Source organism: Schistosoma haematobium, chromosome 7 (assembly GCF_000699445.3).
Source record: "Schistosoma haematobium chromosome 7, whole genome shotgun sequence".
Taxonomy (NCBI): Eukaryota; Metazoa; Platyhelminthes; class Trematoda; order Strigeidida; family Schistosomatidae; genus Schistosoma; species Schistosoma haematobium.
Genome location: NC_067202.1, coordinates 10641025 through 10660321, shown reverse-complemented (window position 1 = coordinate 10660321; position 19297 = coordinate 10641025). Strand labels below are relative to the sequence as shown.

Here is a 19297-nt window from a genome sequence, read left to right as displayed (position 1 = left end):
AAAGCTCCCCAGTCAAACTGACCAAAAATGGGCTTCAATGTTACTAGTGCAAGGTTTGCTCGAAAAGCACTTTAGTCACTGTTGATCTAAGGCTTCAAATCGTGGGATACCACCACTCCTAAATCTTCTTCAACTTGGGGTACTTCTAGAGAGGAGTTTCCCAAGTTGAAACTGTAGTGTGCAATATGTCTCAGATAAACTACTTTACACTTTGAAGTGCTAACGGTAAGTCTGTTGTCATCTGCCCAACTTTGAAGTGGAGTCAGATCCCCCTGAAGTGCTTGCATATCGTCTTGGTTGCATATCTCTCTCCAAAGTTTCGAACCATCAGCAGAAAGTAATAAGTCAGACGATACCTGTTATGGAAGATCATTTACATAAATCAAAAAAAGAGGTCCTGGTACTGAACCCTGGAAGACCCCAATAGGACATTCTACAGCCTAAAAGAAAGTGAAGTTAACCCTGACCTTAAGATGCCGATTTCTTAGATATTAAGTGAGCAAGTCAATTAGGCGTGATTTGATGCTCAATCTTTTGAGCTTACTGATAAGACATATGTGGTTGACCCTATCAAAAGCTTTTGAGAAGTCAGGGCAAATGAAGTCGACCTTGCGATCAAGGGTGGTTATTGATCTGTCCACCGCAGTCAGCAGGTTGGTTATACAGGAATGACCCTTCTTGAAACCATGTTGTTGGGGTGTAAAGAAGTTTAAGGACAATAAATAATCGTGTATACCGTTGCATATCAGGGACTTCATAATTTTTTGAATGTATAGAGAGAAGAGCCACCGGTCGGTAGTCTGAAGTTTCTCTGCGTCAAACTCCTCTGAAAATTGGTAGTTTGTCTCGGCTTTGCTAGTGTAAGAACATCAAGCTAAGCGGTAACTTAGGCTAGATATACTTTGACGTGTCGAGCTATAATTCAAATATTCTTTTCCATTTCGCCGTTTACGATCACTGGTCTCATTGGATTGAAAATTGACGCCTTAGAAGGTGCTGAAACATTAGTAAGGAAAAATTCTGAGTATTGACTGACTTTTTCTTAGCACAAATGGAGGTATTTTTCCCAGTAAAGTGGGCTTTCTAGAACAATCACCAATAATGTTAAGAAAAAATTTGTCAATTAGTTGTAACATGTGAGATTTCACTATATGAACAGAAAATAGATGAAGGACTTGAGTTCAAGCAAAGCAATCAACTAAATTGGTAAAGACGTTAAACGAGTAGATAAGTAAATTTCAAGAAGAAGTTCAGATTCAAATTTCAGATTTGTGTAGTAAGGACAGAAACCCTAGGATTCTTACCATGCAGAAAATCATAAGAGTAGAAACGCGACGGCTGAATGGAGATTTTGAGAGGATTGGATAGCATTAGGAATGTTGATGATAAAATAATAATTGTGGGTGAGATGCGAGAAATGATGAAACCAAGCTGATAAGCCGTAAATCGTCTTTCCCCTTTTGTTCATAAGGTTAGCCGTTATCCCATCTCAAAGAAGGTAAAACACGGGTGGGTGTATCATTATAAAGTCTCTCGAAACTTTCCTTTAAGAGAGGCCACGTTCACATAGGCTTGAATAGTCTTTTAACTGTAACTGTGGAGCTTTGGTTGGCAAATTACAAAAAGATGGTTTGCCTCCAAGTTACAGGTAGTTGTGTAAAATCGTTGCCAAAAATGTTGAGTGGATGTTCGTGAAGGTCCATTTACAGTCCCCATATTGTAATGCAACTTACTGCTCGACCTAAAAATGTGAAGTTATTCTTTTCGGTTCCCACAACTCGTTAACATTTGAAACTAGACGAGAAGGTTGCCAATGGAGTTTTTTCTACATATCAACCGAATTTATATTATTCTTACGTAAACCTAACACTTTTGTTATAACAGCTGCCGTGCTGACTCGTTTCTCCTTGCATTGTATTGCCTGAACTGACTGGAATCGCCCATATTTTAAATTTTGCGTCAAAGCATATTCCTAGAGCCAGAAACAGTCATCTTTGTAAAAAGTAACTAAGCCTACTATTCTTAATACTTTTTTCGTTGATATTTTTTTACAACAAAATATTACATTTTAAATAAACTGTGTGACCTATTCAGAAACTATGAAATAATATTCCTGCTATCATAGAAATGTTTAGTTTTAGGAAATAGTAATTATTTTGCGCCTCTTATCAATTTATCTATTTAACGTAATTAAGATTTTTTGGACTAAATTTGCTGAACAATCATTGGTCGCGTAACTGTGTGGTAATATTTAGTCATGAGATAAATTAAATTTGATACCTTATGCAGAGTCGTTTCTAGCACATTCGTCTTGTCTTGACTTTCAACTGGGTAAGAGCAAGAATGTCTGAACTAACCTGCACAGTTCTTACCAATTCCAAACCGCTTTAGTTTGGAATTAACAAAGTGTACTTTTTAAGGCTAAACTTAGAGTGGAAACAAAGGTTTTATTTCACCCTTATAATTTTGTTGGATTGGTTGAAATTATTTTCCCTAGCCAAATCATTCGTTTTTCGAGTTGTAGCGGTAAATAAACCCCCAAAATAAATAGCTCTGTAAGTTTTCGACATTGGATGCTGACCATGTTTTAGTGGACTCATCTAGCTGAAGGCGCTCGGTCAGGCATCCGCACCAGATCACGTGTGGTAACGCCGTGCTCAACATCAACCGCAATCGCTAGCCAGATTAGATCAGAGAATTCCGATATATTGGTGGTCGCCAAATACACTCTTCCGATCTCCTCGACTCTGTCTTTTGATTTCTCTGGGTGGGAACGAAATCTATTATGTGTTACTGGTAGAAGCGTTGTCAAACACTGAATACCTGTGACATCATCATTGGTGAGCCCGACGTGATACGAACACGCAGCCTTGGTGAGACCGTCGTGATCTGATACACCTAATTGCAACTGTGAGTCTGTTCCTTTTTGGGATTTTTATATATCATTGCCTTATTTTTTATTTTTTTAAACATTGTGATTTTTTTTCGTATTTTTTCTTGGATATATATATATTTTCCCCTCGTTCATTATCGTACTTCTTATTTCATCATGACTGAACAGACACCCAAAGTACTCAAGCTTAAGACCTTGTCCCCACCTGCGTTTCAACTGATGCCTTTCTGGCCCGACAACATCGAAGCCTGGTTCTGCTACGCAGAAGCCGACTTCCACGAGCACGGCGTGATCGACACACGTGCACAATTCTTCGCAGTAGTCAAGGCACTACCGCGAGAATTCAACAGGTACGTAACACCTAGTATGTTTACTAGTGATGTTTCCGATCCTTACGAAATCTTAAAACGCTCGATTCTTAGACGAGGAGACCTAACCGATCGACAAAGGTTAGATCAACTCTTCAATAACATCGACCTGCAACACGGTTCTGCGACGGACATGTTGCAACGAATGAGAGAGGTAATAGGCCCAAGAATTTTCGACGATGGTCTATTCAAACAACTCTTCTTGTCAAAACTTCCCCAACAGGTGCAAGCAGTTCTGGTCTCGTTCCAGAACAACGCTTTAGACGAGCTAGCTGCATCTGCCGACCGCATTTTAGAAATTACGAAACCTACTACCGAGGTATTTTCAGTCAAAGAAAAGCCTCACACGACTCAGAATGATATAACTGACTTATGTCACACACTCACGCGTTATCTTAGTCTTCGTACCGACCGTAAGAGATCGCGCACACCACGCAGAAGCATTTCTCGTAAGCGATCTGTCTCTAGACCACGAGAGACGGATAATCCCGACTGGTGCTGGTATCATAACCAGTATGGAAAGTTTTCCAGAGATTGCAGAAAACCCTGCAATTTTCCCAACACTAAACCGACTGATTCGAAAAACAATTCGGGAAACTTCCAAGACGGCACGCGTTAACGGCAACCGTAGCCGGCGAACATAGCCGTCTGTTATACGTCACGGATGTGACTACGAGAGTTCGCTACCTCGTCGACACTGGCGCAGAAGCTAGCGTTCTCCCAGCAAATCCTAACGACCGACTTCGCGAATCGACTCTAAACTTACAGGCAGCAGACGGAAAACCGATCTCTACGTATGGAAAAAGGTACGTTTACCTTAACGTGGGTTTACGCAAACCCATTCACTGAATTTTCGTTGTTGCAGATGTTTCTATGCCAATCATTGGTATGGACCTTCTACAACAACACAATCTGATAATCGATACGCACAAACGGAGGCTAGTAGACGGAAACACTAATTTATCCGTTTGCATAACTTCTTTTACTGGTTCCAAATTATCCCCAGTCACAATTAAACATATGATAGACCCACTCTATCAGCCACTACTCGATAAGTACCCTGGGATACAACAAACTCAACCGAGACTACCATGTGTAACCAGCAATGTTACACATCACATCACGACTACAGGACCACCTGTATTCTCTAAAGCACGACGACTAGCTCCTGAAAAGCTAAGGTTAGCGAAAAACGAGTTCGACCATATGATAGACTTAGGAATCATACGACCGTCAAGTAGCCCATATGCATCTCCGTTGCACATGGTCCCTAAAAAGAACAGCAACGATTGGCGTCCAACTGGTGACTACCGGCGATTGAACGCGAAAACCATTCCCGATCGTTACCCGTTGCCTCACACTCACGATTTGACAGCTACCTTGAAAGGTACAACTGTCTTTTCGAAAATCGACTTGGTTAAAGCGTATAACCAAATCCCTATGGCTACTGACGACATACCGAAAACAGCTATCATAACTCCCTTCGGATTCTATGAATTTTTGCGAATGCCTTTCGGTCTAAGAAATGCTGCTCAAACATTCCAAAGATTCATAGACAACGTTTTTCGAGGTCTCAACTTCGTACATGCGTATGTTGATGACTGCCTAATCGCAAGTCCGGACAGAGAAACACATCTCAAGCATCTGGATCTTGTTTTCGAACGATTACAAAAACATGGCATTACTGTAAACGTTCAGAAATGCCAAATTGGAACCGGCCCATTAGACTTTCTGGGACACACTATCGATGCTCAAGGTATCCGACCCCTTAGAACCAAAGTGGCGGCCATTCTGGATTATCCAGAACCGACCACCGTTAAGCAATTAAGCACGTTTAACGGCCTCGTACGTTTCTATAGACGTTTCATACCGAAATGCGCATTACTTATGAAACCTCTTACCGACCAACTTCGTGGAAATGCGAAATCCATTAATTTGGACGACACCGCACGAAAAGCATTCTCCACAGTTAAGGAACTGATCGCTAAAGCAACGATGCTCGCACATCAGGACACCGAAGCACCCATTAGTATCTCAGTAGACGCATCGGACTCGGCAATCGGTGGCGTCTTACAACAATGGGTTAACAACTCCTAGCAACCCTTAGCATTTTTCTCTAGAAGGTTGCTAGACACCGAATCGAGGTACAGCACATTCGGTAGGGAACTCCTAGCTATGTATTGTGCTGTACGGCATTTCCAACACTATATCGAAGGTCGTGAATTCACTCTTTTCACGGACCATAAACCGCTCACTTTCTCGTTAAGCTCTCCTTCTGACAAGTACTCTCCCCGTGAGTCTCGACAACTGGACTACATTTCCCAGTTTACTTCAGACATTCAACATATTTCTGGAGCAAACAATGTAGTTGCAAACGCCTTATCTCGCATAACTTCCTTGAACAGTTTCCAAGGAATCGACCTTCTTAAACTCACCGAGCTTCAAAAAGAAGACAGTGATCTTCAGCATGAGTTGTCGTCTAAAACCCTCAAGTTACGCATCAAACATATCAGAACAGGTAAGGAAACCTTACTTTGTGACACATCTACAGGTAGGGATCGCCCAATCGTGCCGAAACATTATCGACGCAATGTCTTCAACACATTGCACAAACTTTCGCATCCAGGTGTTCGTGCAACCATCAAGCTTATAGCAGAACGGTTTTGCTGGCCTGGAATGAATAAAGACGTGAGGGAGTGGGCACGCTCCTGTGTAAGCTGCCAAGAATCTAAGGTTATCAGACACAATAAATGTCCCTTAGGCTCGTTTAAAACTCCCGATGCCCGTTTCGACCATGTCCATCTGGATTTGGTAGGACCTTTACCAGATTCAAATGGATACTCTTATCTCTTAACCTGCGTAGACCGTTTCACTCGATGGCCAGAAGCAGTACCTATCAAGGACATCACTGCTGAAACAGTGGCTCGCGCCTTCGTCGAACGATGGGTAGCAAACTTCGGTTGCCCTTCAACCATCACTACAGACCGCGGACGTCAGTTTGAATCTGATCTTCTCCGTCGTCTGACCACACTTTTAGGAATCACTCGATTTCGAACGACCGCCTACCATCCACAAGCAAACGGGTTGGTAGAACGTTTTCACCGACAACTAAAAGCTTCACTATCAGCTGCAAACGTTTCACAGTGGACCGACGCTCTTCCACTTGTCTTACTAGGTATCCGCAATGCAGTGAAAGCTGACATTGGATACACTGCGGCTCAACTCGTTTATGGAACGACACTTCGACTTCCAGGAGAATTTGTGGATCCTTCGTCCTTTTCAATGAACATGGATCTAAACTCCTACACGAACAGGCTTACAAACGCAATGCGTTCAGTTAAACCTGCTTCCACTCGACCTCAATCAACTGATGTTTTCGTTCAACCTGACTTACGATATAGTACGCACGTTTTCGTTCGTCGAGACTCGCATCGACGACCATTCGAATCAGTATACGAAGGACCCTTCAAAGTCCTTCAACGTGAATCTAAGTACTATATAGTCGACAAGAACGGAACAAACGATAGCATCAGCATCGATCGCTTAAAAGCAGCGTATTTAGAAGGAAATCATATTCACGTCGACTTTCCTTCGGTACAATCGCACAACACGACTCCACTCATAATTCCTCAACCGACAACCAACACTAGCGATGATACTCCGAATGTATCTGAAAATATACCTAAAACGACGCGTTCTGGAAGAAGAGTAAGATTTCCAGAACATTTAAACGACTACTGCACGTAAAGCACTACTCGACATTTTATATTATCTCGATCTTTCTTTTTACGATATATAATTTTTTTTAAACAAAACAATTTTAATATGCCTATATGTTTATATTTTTATTTAAAAAAAAACAAAAAAAAAACAAAATTATTTTTTTAACGCTATTACGTGTGCTTGAGTTTATTTTCCATTTTTTTCGCCGACATTGTGCTTTTACGCACATACGAGTGTATTTCGACATGCACTTACACTTTCTTTTTTCTTTTCCAGGACGACTGGAAAAGGACGATGCAGTTTACGAGGAGTCGAAATTTTCGTTGTAAATTTTTTCTTTTTTTACTATGTTGTACCTCGGTCCCATATAGTAAGGAAAGACGACCAGACGCTGCTACACTTAGTAAGCTATCAGAAGAGTGTTTACCAACGACAAACTCGTTGGGTTTAAACTTCTGGCTGGCCACGTCTCAGGGTCGTCACTGCCCCACTAGGGGGGGGAGTGATCTGTAGCGGTAAATAAACCCCCAAAATAAATAGCTCTGTAAGTTTTCGACATTGGATGCTGACCATGTTTTAGTGGACTCATCTAGCTGAAGGCGCTCGGTCAGGCATCCGCACCAGATCACGTGTGGTAACGCCGTGCTCAACATCAACCGCAATCGCTAGCCAGATTAGATCAGAGAATTCCGATATATTGGTGGTCGCCAAATACACTCTTCCGATCTCCTCGACTCTGTCTTTTGATTTCTCTGGGTGGGAACGAAATCTATTATGTGTTACTGGTAGAAGCGTTGTCAAACACTGAATACCTGTGACATCATCAGAGTCATCGTTCTTCTTCAACCAACGCTCATCACTTTATCTCACAACATGGAGCGGCCAATACGGTGCTGGTCGCACTCGCGTCATTATACCTACTATCGCTAATATATCTCTGTAGTAACGTCGTTCGAGTTATACGATCTTCAAAGTAGCCATAGTACCTTGATGTGACGACAGGGTAATCTACGCTAGGTGCTTACCTCGACGTGCGGCATCGAAATTATCTGGTTCTTCATAACATTCCTATTTAACTTGAGTATGCCCCAGTCATTCGACACGGATCATCTAAGTCGGTGGTCTACACTGAAGAGCAAAAATTTAAATAACGCAACCTAACATTATAATCTCTATTACTGCACTCTATATTTATTCCTTTTCATTTCTATCGTCGCTTAAATCTATCAATCAATGTGAACATTGTCCGCCTAATGTCAATGTGATTTATTATCTAAATCTAACTAATTAGTTCAGTCGATAAAATCAACCAATCAACTACGATTATAATCAGCTATTGTGTCTCCAGTGTTGGCTGTTGAATGATCCCTTTGCCACCCTAACAGTTGTCAAGCTACTCTAAATGTTCCTTGTATTACCAAACAGTTAGACTTTCCGCCATCAGATCGGTCGTTTTTCACGGATTAGCACTTGTTTTTTGTGAACCAAGCGACCACTGATTCACTGTATATTCCGAGTAACATGTGAGACACCAGACAAGGTTACTCGTTTCTGATAAATATATTTTAGTCGAGCTAAAGAAATATATGAGTTCAAGTTATTGAACCTCAGAAATACACTATGCATGAAAGTTTGTTTATGAATAGGGAAACAAGCTTGATATCCCTAATAAAATGCATGTTACTTGTTTGCGATTTGTATGAGTGACAAAAAAATGCAAAGGAAACATACACTACGTCAAGAACACATAAAACTGCCTGTTGAGGGTGCTCGACTGTATGTGGTAAGACATTTGTTAAAAAATTTTGTTTTTTTACATAATAATCCATCGTATCTCATTTTAGAGTTAGTGTGGTTATTTTATATACTCAACCGATACATGAATACAGGCCTTTTAAGATAATTTGAAGGCGTTTAGCGAAAAGCCTATTGAACTTCAAATTCAGTTCTAGAACTCTAGAAAACCATTCAAGTATACATTATACTTACACAATATACGATATCATAGACGTTACCTCTTTAGGTTAACGAAGCAGTCTTGCCAAGCAAATAGTTCGTAAATTTTAAGATTCTCTCTATACATTAAGTCACAAAGCGTCAGAAAATTGAATTTTTATACTTGTCGATATGTTAAAAATATATTATTTTTATCGCTATCAATCTATCCAATTATCAGTTTATTTGAAATTTTCATGTTTTAAACCTTTTTTATCAGATTTGGCTTATTGCTGTTTTGAGTTTAGGTTCTGGGTTTTGGTCCCTGACGGATACAATTATTACTATCCCTCTAGAATAAGAAAGGTAATTGGTAATCATAAGAGAAACTGAGGAGTAATATCTAAAGTATGGTCAACGATTTACGAATGTCATTCATAGATTCGTGTTTGCTTATTTCCGTCTGTTTTCTTGTGACCTAACATGAGGTTATGCAATTTAAGCTGTAGTTCTATACTGAGACGTGTAATATATCTCTTGAAAAGGCTTCTAGGTAACATGTACAACATGATTACTCACATCCTTGATCTTCCTTATCACACAAGTTTCAAGTCCAATTTGGCCAGGTGATTTAGTTAAGACTCGATGTTAGTGCAGGTGCCTTCACTGGTTAGTATTAATATTCTTCATTTACTGAGCTGAAAATCTCCCCACAACGTTTACCAGGCTGAGAAGTAGAAATTTTTTATGGCTCACGCTTTTGTTGCATTTAATTTTTCCAAAATAGTGAGACATCTCTCTCCAGAACTTGAAGTTATCCTATAATAACTTCATTTAGGAAACAACTTAACTCTATGAACAGTAAGTGCATTCTATGAGAAGTGGCTCAGGATTAAAATATTGTGGCACTTTGCTTGGTATTACAAGATAACCTAATGTCCCAGTGAAATATGACGACTCGCAATATTACAAAATAGTTTTGTAACCACCTACTCAAGTTACCCAGTATTTACATAATTCAGTTCCTTGAAAAAGTCACAGTGACGAAACCTCTGAAGCACCCTAGCGAAATCTGGCACATTCTATATCGAGGGCAGTTATGGTCCACAAGAGCGTCCAGGTATTGCAGAGTAAACATCACTTTTGCAATACATGATCCATCTGGAAGAAATCCATAGTGTACGATGATAAAAAATGAACGTTGGGAAGACTATTTGTTTAGGACTATCTACAACTTTTCACTTGACCGTTGCAACGACAGGAAGTGATACAGCTAGATTGCAATTGGAATCCCTAATCTATATTCCACGTCCGCGTATGGTACAACTATACTTGATCTATGTTCTGTAATGAGAAACAATAAAAAAGCACTAAAGCGTAAGCGGAAGAAATTATTGTACTCATTTACGATATAATTCAGATATATCACCTCGCGACCCGGACCCTGAATCATCCTTAATAAATCTTATATTGACTCACTATGAGGATGACTTTGCGAACCTTAATTATATGCCACTCCTAGGTAAAAGTGGTCACGCAGTATTAACGTTTGACTTCCGTATGACTGCCAATCACGAGTACGCGTCAGCTCAGTCCAGACCTAACGCCTGGAAAGCAAACATACCAGATATCATGCAATCAGCAGCGTTAGTAGATTGGACAATAGATCCAGAGCCCTCAATTGAAAAGGCTTGGGACCCATTTCGAAATTCATACTTAAAAGTTACCGCACCCCACATACCTTGAACTATACCAAGGGGGCCGAGAAACTCTCCGCCATGGTTCAGTATGGAGGTTCACATCCTTCTCCATAAGAAAAGAAAAATGTGGGATAGATTTAAGTTGCTGGGGACTGATGAGACAAAATCTCAGTATCGAAAAGCTTTGAATACCTGTGCCTTGATCATCCGTAAGTCTGAAAAGTTGTATGAAGAGAAAACTGTTACGGAATCTATAGAATATCCTACACGCTTGTATTCCTATATAAACCAAGGGACAAAATGAAGAGAAAATATTCCTGCACTATGTGGAGACAGTACTGCCACATCATCAGTGGAGGACGGCTTTGGTAAGGCTTAAGTATTCTCAAACTATTTTAGCAATGTATATACCATGGAAACAACCTTCCCGTCAGTAAATACAAATCCCCACACATACACTGGTAAGCGTGACCATTAAAGAACTCGATGTATTTGGTCTGCTAAATAAGCTGGACATAGGTAAATCCACGGAGCCTGATGAATTGCATCCTAGGCTACAAGAAATATCTAACTTCGTTGTGAACCCTTTAAGTATATGCCTTAGTCTAAACGTAATCCAGGGTCGTTTACCAAAAGACTGGAAGAAGGCCGTAATAATTTTTGTCTTCAAAACAGATACGAAACATAAACCTGAGAATTACCGACCCGTTAACCTAACTAATGTGATTGTTGAAATCTTAGAAAAGATCATTCGGAAGGAGCTGTTCAAGTTTTTCGATGAAATCCGGATCCTTTCGGAGAAACAGCACGGTTTCAGAATAGGTTATTCTTGTATCACTAACTTATCAGTCGCTTGTGAAGGCTGGTGGTCTCCTCAGGACCAAAATTTACATGTAGACGTAGCCTACATTGATTTCAGCAAAGACTTTGACAAAGTTCCATAGAACCGGCTGTTATATAAGCTAAGAAATGTCGGGATTAGAGGCAATCTATTGATGTGGATAAAAGACCTCGCAGTTGGACGCCAACAAAGAGTATGGGTGAACTCAAAGTTATCTAGCTGGGAAACTGTGCTTAGTGGAGTGCCTCAGGGTACATTCTTGGGGCCAGTGTTATTCCTCTTGTATGTAAATCACCTTCCTCGCCTAATATCATCATCGGTCTTGCTATATGTCAAGATATAGAGAGCGATACGATATAAAGGTGATAGATCAGGACTCCAAAATGACCTGGAGAAATTATCTGAATGGTTTCGAAACGGGAAGTTGCCACTAAATACTCCCAAGTGTATCGCGATGCATATCGGTCATCAAGATACAGATACAAACACGATGAATAACACTGGGCTACCTGTTGTCTAGGCACACAATGACTTAGGGTTCGTCGTTAGCCAAGACTTAAAGACTACTTCACACTACCGTAAAATAGCCGCCAAAGGTTATAGAACATTGTGGTCAATACTTAGGGGCTTTTATCCTTGTCGACGCTAAAATGTTTTTGACTTTGTATACGGTGTTCGTACGTCCTAATCTTTAGTACTGCATACAAGTGGCTAACCACTGCTTTAAAAAAGACAATGAACTTTTGAAAAACGTTCAGAGAGCAGCAACCGAGCTGTTTCCCGGAATAGCGAAGCTCCCGTATGATGTGCGACTGGCCAAGCTAAACCTATTCCCGTTGTCATATCGTAGAACTGGAGGCGAGTTGATTACAGTTTTTAAATTGCTTAGTGATGAATTTGCGCCCGATATGCCATCATTTTTTGTATTCCAAAGCAGAGAACTTACGAGGACACTCCAAAAAAGTTCACAAGCCCAGGAAAAATTACTCGTCAGTTGACTATCGACTTTCCCATTGAATCACCAACGAGTGGAATTCATTACCTCAGCACGTGGTTGAGGCTCCATCCGTCAACTATTTCAAAAGAAAGTTGGATCAACTGAGAGACCACTATTGCCAGGACTAACACAGGCCATTAAGTCTCCTGTCCATTCCAAACTAAATCTGCATTGTACATTGAACCTGGTCACATGGGAAAAATCACAACCTTAGTTATCACGGTAACTGATGTCGTGATTATTCGAAAGTAACTTGACAATTAGGATGAGCTGTGCCTTGGACACCAAGTGTTTTGCTGTTCAGATGAAACTCACTTTGCTGGATGAAAATTTCCTTTACTACTCTATATCTGTTAGTTGAAACTATTCAAACCTAATTTTGTTAAATCTTAACAGGCGAAAACAAAGGCTGGGAAGATACTCAACAATGTCGTTACTCATCTTAAAATAACTCACCCTCAGTATTTCGGGATTAAAGTCCAGGATAGAATGCACAACTGGGTAGGAATATTTTTCGAACTTATTAGATGAGTGTAGTCAGCATTGGCTTCATCTTCAGAAAAATATCTTGTTTCAAATGAAATTACTTGGTGAGTTTTCAGTTTAATGAGATGCTTTACCATTTTTTTATAAGCGAATACATTTGAACTCATTTCACAGCAGTCTCTGTGGGAATAATCGAATATAAGTATGTTAGTGAACTACTAAAGTATGATGATGAGCTTTAGACATCCTGAGAAACCTATCTAGTTTACCTTTTTATGAGAAAATGTGGTTTCGTTTGAATAGTAATCCATAGATAATTTCAGGTGGAAACCAGAAACTACGCATGGTCGGTGGAGTTTCTCGTATTTCTATTGGCTATGAGTGTTCATGAAACTTTCATCATCAGTCTATTCTGTTTTTGATCACCGTTGAGTAGAAATTTCTATGAAGCTTTAAAGCTTCAGAATTTCCGCTATCTGTTGTTTTTTGTTTCCACATGAACTTTCGGTCTCTTTTAACGGGTTTTGAATAAAATTAGAGAGGTGAATAAAATGATATATATATGCATTCCGTCGGCTACAAGCGCCTAAGAACCATCTGCTCTTTATAATTGTCTCCACCATTTTTTGTTAGATTTTTCTCAGTTGCTGACGAATGTGTACAGTTGAACTTACGTGTGTGATTCCATATTTTCTATTTTTCATCTGCCATAATAACTGTTAACTACTATAAATTCACTGTAGTACTGATGATGGTTAAGTGAAACGACTCTATGTGAGCGTAGTTTGTCTACGTATATGTTTTTAAAATATATCAGATGTTAGCCACTATGAGTGCATTTGACTTGATATGCTCTTTATTTTTGTCATTATCAGTAACAACTATGACGATATTTCACCAGTTCGCTTACTGATTGTGTACTTCACTTTGTAGTGAATCACTCTGTGAATTTTCACAATTCTTTGAAATATCACTGAATAAGCCTCTTTTGATTTCTACAATTTATAAACTTAGATTAAAAAAGATCTGGCTATTACTAATATTATTTACTGTTATTATTGGTCTGTATTGAATAGATGCAATCAAATATAAAATATATAATCTTATATTTTTTCGAATTGAATGTAACATATAAACCAGGGACTAGTTTATACACGCCACTTTGGATCACAATATGTAAGGGCCTAGCTATCCAAACCAAAGTGGGTGAATTGCGTTCAAATCTAGAAATTATTAGTTGAAAGTGAGACGCTTCGATCCATTGTCACCACATCACTTCCAACCCGTAAGTTGCAGTTCTGAACGCTTCTCTCATCACTTTAGGTCTAATAGCCGAGTAGCTTCACTGGCATTCACATAGTGCGGCCCAAACCGAGTACGCAAAACCATACCTGGTAAATGATTTGTATGATATCTAATGGTGTGTGATATTTTAACCACGTCAATTTTATAACAGAATACATTCATTGTTTGATCTATCAACTGTGGATAAATTAATCAAAAATGAAAGCCTTTTGAATTTAATGTGTAAAGTCTATTTAGTGTGTTGTCAGTTTTTACCCTCATGCTATGCCAGTTAAAAGTTATTCAGATTCAAAAGGGATTTATTTATTTTTAAATTTTCAGATAGCCCACCAGTCGTAGAACAATCTGTGAAACAAGCATCAAATCGTCAAGATCCTCAGTGTATACCATCAAGAAATGTGATTCCAGTTGAATCACAGCCGATGACTAGCCTAACGGAAAAGTTCATTTCTTCGTTTCGAACATGTGGTCTAAAATCTTGTGCATCGACATCAAGACCTGGATCAACTCATGCCTATGTTAAAAATGTCTACAAACCACTTACTTTAATTTATCAAGCTTATCTTGGTATCAAATATTACCCTCCAGATCCAACAATTATTGCAGATGAACAAACAAGGTTTGGATACTCTTTTTATTACTGTAGACTAAGTAACTTCACGTACATTATTTTTGCATAAATAGTATTTTAGACTAGTGTATAACGATGACTGGTGTCTTGTTGATATAGCTACTTATAAGTTTTGCAGTACACTCACCGTTCATTTTATCATCCGTTAAATTGCTTCAAGGGGTTACCGAAAGTTTGTCGATCTTTGTCTCGTGTACTCTCGAATTATTTCCTCAACATTATTCAGTGTGACAGTCAGGATTTTTATAAGTCTGTTCTAATTTAACTAGAATATTCATTTTGAATTATGGATGGTGGGGCAAGAATTTAACTATCTACCTATATCATTCAGAGCACTGGATAGCTGCTTCGTCATATTCATGAAGTTTACAACAGCACACACTCACAAATTAAATTAAGATCGAGATAAATACAGACTGGTATCCGGGTGTGTACTATACTATTTCAGATAATGACTTAGTGAATGCCCTCTAGAATTTTATTTGAAAATGACAAACATTAAGCTGGTATAGACCATTTCAGCAATGTGCTACACAGATGGATTGATAAAATCAAAAGTAAAAAAAGGGAAGGTTCCTCAATAAGTAAGTGATCACAAATGATATTTGATAGTAGATACAGTTTAGTGAAAAAATATGGTCGAAAAGTTTTTTTTATTCCCTTAAAGAAAGGATACCTTCTATATTTTGAATACGTACTGCAGCAAAATGTAGCTGAATTGGTACTGGTCAACACTTTGCCCCATCTTAGTGCTGTATTGAGCTATTGGGCTGCATTATGTTTAGGACTCCACACAGAAAGGAAGGATGAACCAATACATGTTGGTTCTAGCCTATCTTATATACCTCAGCACCATATTATAAGATAAAAAATTGTCTACTGTAACCACCTATTCTCAATATAGACAACCAGGTTACAGTTTATAACTCAATGAAATAACATTCATACTAACACAGTTGTTGTTCATTTTCTGTTAAAATTAAACTCAAGAGATGTGTGGTAATACTCATTAAGTATCTATCCTAAAATTAAATTACGTTGACCTCCACTGTAACGACTAGGTCTTCCTAGGTTCTTTCTATGGTTCTCTAACTGATATCCATTTTCTAAAAAGTCAGAAAATACTAGGTAATTTGTGGCTTTATCCACTGGTTGCTCTCTAAGTATTATTTGATATTGTGTATGCTTAGTAATGGTGGTGACCGAATCCTATCAGGCTAGTCACAATGTAGCCACTAATTTTGGTGACTACATTACGTGAGCTATATTTCAATGTAAGTGGGTTATTTATAGTTGGTAGTAGTGTGGCTTATATCCAAACACGTGAAGAATGAGTGAATTGAGATATCTAAATCTAGAAGACTCCGAGCCGTACAGGGTGTACCTGAAACATTAGAAACAACTGTTTCTCACTGAGTGATTTGAATCCGCTTAATCTAGTTTGAGCTATTAGGGCAGCAAATGACCCACAAAACTGAGATATTTACGCTGATCGGTCACAGATTACTGCCAGGTCAAGCTTTCCTGGTGCTTACCCTTATGGATTCCACTACGCAAATTTTAAACAATTTCACTTAACATTCGCAGGAACATGCCACTAATAACCTAATTACGACACGCGTAAAATAGTTTATGATTTTAGAAGTTCTTGTAATTTTTATTCTGAAAACCTCAGGACTTCAGCTTTACTCTTATGTAAAATTCATAGCATATTCAGTCCATACTCAGTCCACATAATTTCCCCACAAATTACTTGTTAATTTAGTGAACTACTTACAATGTATTCATGTAGTCTTCATTCAGTTTGTCTTTGGCCATGGCTGAGCCGAATATATATAAAGCAGAGATGCGGTTAGTCGATGGCATGGCTCAGCAAAAACGAAGTGTCGGATTAGGTCACTTTGGTTTTTCGTTACAATTCAAATGAAGTCCTATAGATCGTGTATTTCAGTGGAGTGGAACGTTATCTGACAAACCTCAGAGCAAAAAGCAATGAGACTCATGTGTTACCTTTATATTGAATGTTTTATAAATAGCTAGATGTCTTTCCCGAATTAATTATTTCGAATACTTCGAATTCTCGTTTCGGTCATTTTCTTTCTTCATCTTCTTCTTATTGTTGCCGGTTTACATCTCCTGTTACGCTGGTATACTAAGTCTTTTTTGGTGTTAATTAAAAACAAATGTACTGTATCCACACACCAACTGCACACAATTATTTTCTACTGTAATAAAAAGGAAGAGTCGTGGACACAAATTGACTTTATAAAGCATACGACTTATGTCACCTCAAATGGGATTCATATGTGACAAATACAGCATACAAATTAAAACCAAGACCTACAAATGCCTTCCAACTAAAATAAAATAGTTAGCACACTTATGACTTACTTCTGAAGTTCCAGTGAAAACCCTTGACTAGCGGGGTTCAAACATGTTCAAAGAAGTGTTAGAAACTGATTGATGTCGAGATAGTATAAATTGACGCCGACACAATAGTTCTAATAGATAAGTTCCGGCTGAGTGACTTTAAGGACCCGAGCTCGTTCTCTGGCTGGTTCGTGAGTGTGCATCATCGAGTTTTATATTAAGAAGAAACTTTTTCAGTGCCCTCTAGTTTTCAGTGGTACTTCCATTGAGACCTGTCAGTGACGACTACAATCTATAGATTAATACCAACCTCGAAGAAACATTTTCAACTAAACCATACGATCATTTGGCTTCAACCTAAAAAACTTTTTCTAATTACATTCATCATTCCAAAAATCGTCAGATTACGTCATGATTCTTTCCTAGTCAGTTAGTGTGATTTGATCTCATCTGTTATTGATTACACATTGTATGTTGACGTCATTGTGTTTATTGTATATACCCAAATCCATACCGTGATTACAAATCATACCTTTAAAATAAATAAAAACACATTTGTCTATCAATCAAATTATGAAATTAACAAAAAATGTAGGTCTGATTATGAGTGTGTAAAATGTAATTTTTTCGTGTCAATATCTAAATGTGGAGTCCTTGATTACGTAATGCTTGTGAGAATTCCGCTAATCTAAAAAAAGTTAGGTCTTTTTCGCCCTAAACTGAAATCATACAATTGGGACGTAGGGTGTTTCCTTTTGCTTTGAGATAGTTGAGTGTTACTCACTCATAGCTTTTTATATTCAGAGCACCAGTTATCATCATAAATTCCTTATTGTTAAAAGATTAGATTAGGTGTTCTTATGTAATTTAACCATAATTTAGTATCGCGAATCGGGATATCTTTGGATTCCGCGGCTGACCACTTCCAAACATTAATTTTATGACTTTATAAGTGATCGGTACACGTATATGCTAGATTTAATGTGGCTTATGATTAACTAATAATGAACACTAGATGGTTACTGAAAAAAACCATTAATTGGGTAGAAAACAACAAATTTGCGTGATTTTCAACGGGTAGATTCGTGAATTTAAAACTAAAATTCAATGGATATTGTTTCCGTATTACAGGTTTTATTGTGTATTTAGAAAAGTTTTGAAATCGACAAAAGTGATTAGATTTTATTCTTACATGTTCTTTCAACCTATTGTTCGAATTGAGTTTGCTGTAGACAAAGGATTTTTTTATTTAAGTTTACATGATGCTACTAATATAAAATTCAGCATTTCTGTGAACTTTAGAGATTTGTCTATTTTAATTGCAGGGGTTTTATGGAGATTCGTTCAATTTGTATGTGTTGTATTCGAGACTGATAGGTAACATTTAGAGTATCACTGAAGACGGGAGAGTAATGGACATCTATTTCGTTCAACCATGATACTTTTCAGTAATGTGCAACCATAACTTCACTAGAGACGAACCACAGGACCTTTAGATTCACAACGAACAATTAACTATTAGAACCACTGGGTTACATATTTTGTTGTATAAAAACGAACACCAAATATATGTCTACGTGAACAATCAGTAGAAATTCAGTGAGACATAAAATTTTACTGAGTCATAACTCATAATATCGAATAAACTCAAAGTCTATTTCGTAACAAAACCCGTCATTCTAATGATAGTCCCTGATTTAACTTATATATAACTAAGGTTTATTTATAATTTACCATCTACAAGCCAACTATTTCGCTTTCTGGCTGACGGATTGGTTATTTTTGGGAATTTGTACCGTTCGACTCAATCCCAAACAGAATAAATTAAATTTCACTGATCCTCTGAGCCGATTTTTATTGTTTAAAATTTTTGTGTACCGTGACTGCTATTGATTTTGCCGATGATGAGAATTTACAAACAAAACTGTTGTCGAGTGTTTAAGATTTATTTCTTTCACCTTAGAAATGCAATTTTAATTTCATGACAACGACCTGAATCTGTTCAATTAGTCACACCAAGCCAATATGCCTGAGTTTCTTCACAGTTG

General features: G+C 38.3%; 1 protein-coding gene across 1 annotated transcript in view; it reads left to right on the top strand.

Annotated features, from left to right (window-relative positions):
* Positions 1–12761: 12761 nt before the first annotated feature.
* The window catches only part of MS3_00011180 (uncharacterized protein), a gene marked incomplete at both ends in the record, with an annotated part of 30359 nt that continues 23823 nt past the window's right edge, over positions 12762–19297 (top strand). The window contains 4 exons of the mRNA XM_051219585.1: positions 12762–12809; positions 12854–12958; positions 12999–13047; positions 14570–14867. Coding sequence (XP_051064398.1) covers positions 12762–12809; positions 12854–12958; positions 12999–13047; positions 14570–14867 — 500 coding nt within the window. The remainder of the gene's footprint in view (positions 12810–12853; positions 12959–12998; positions 13048–14569; positions 14868–19297) is intronic.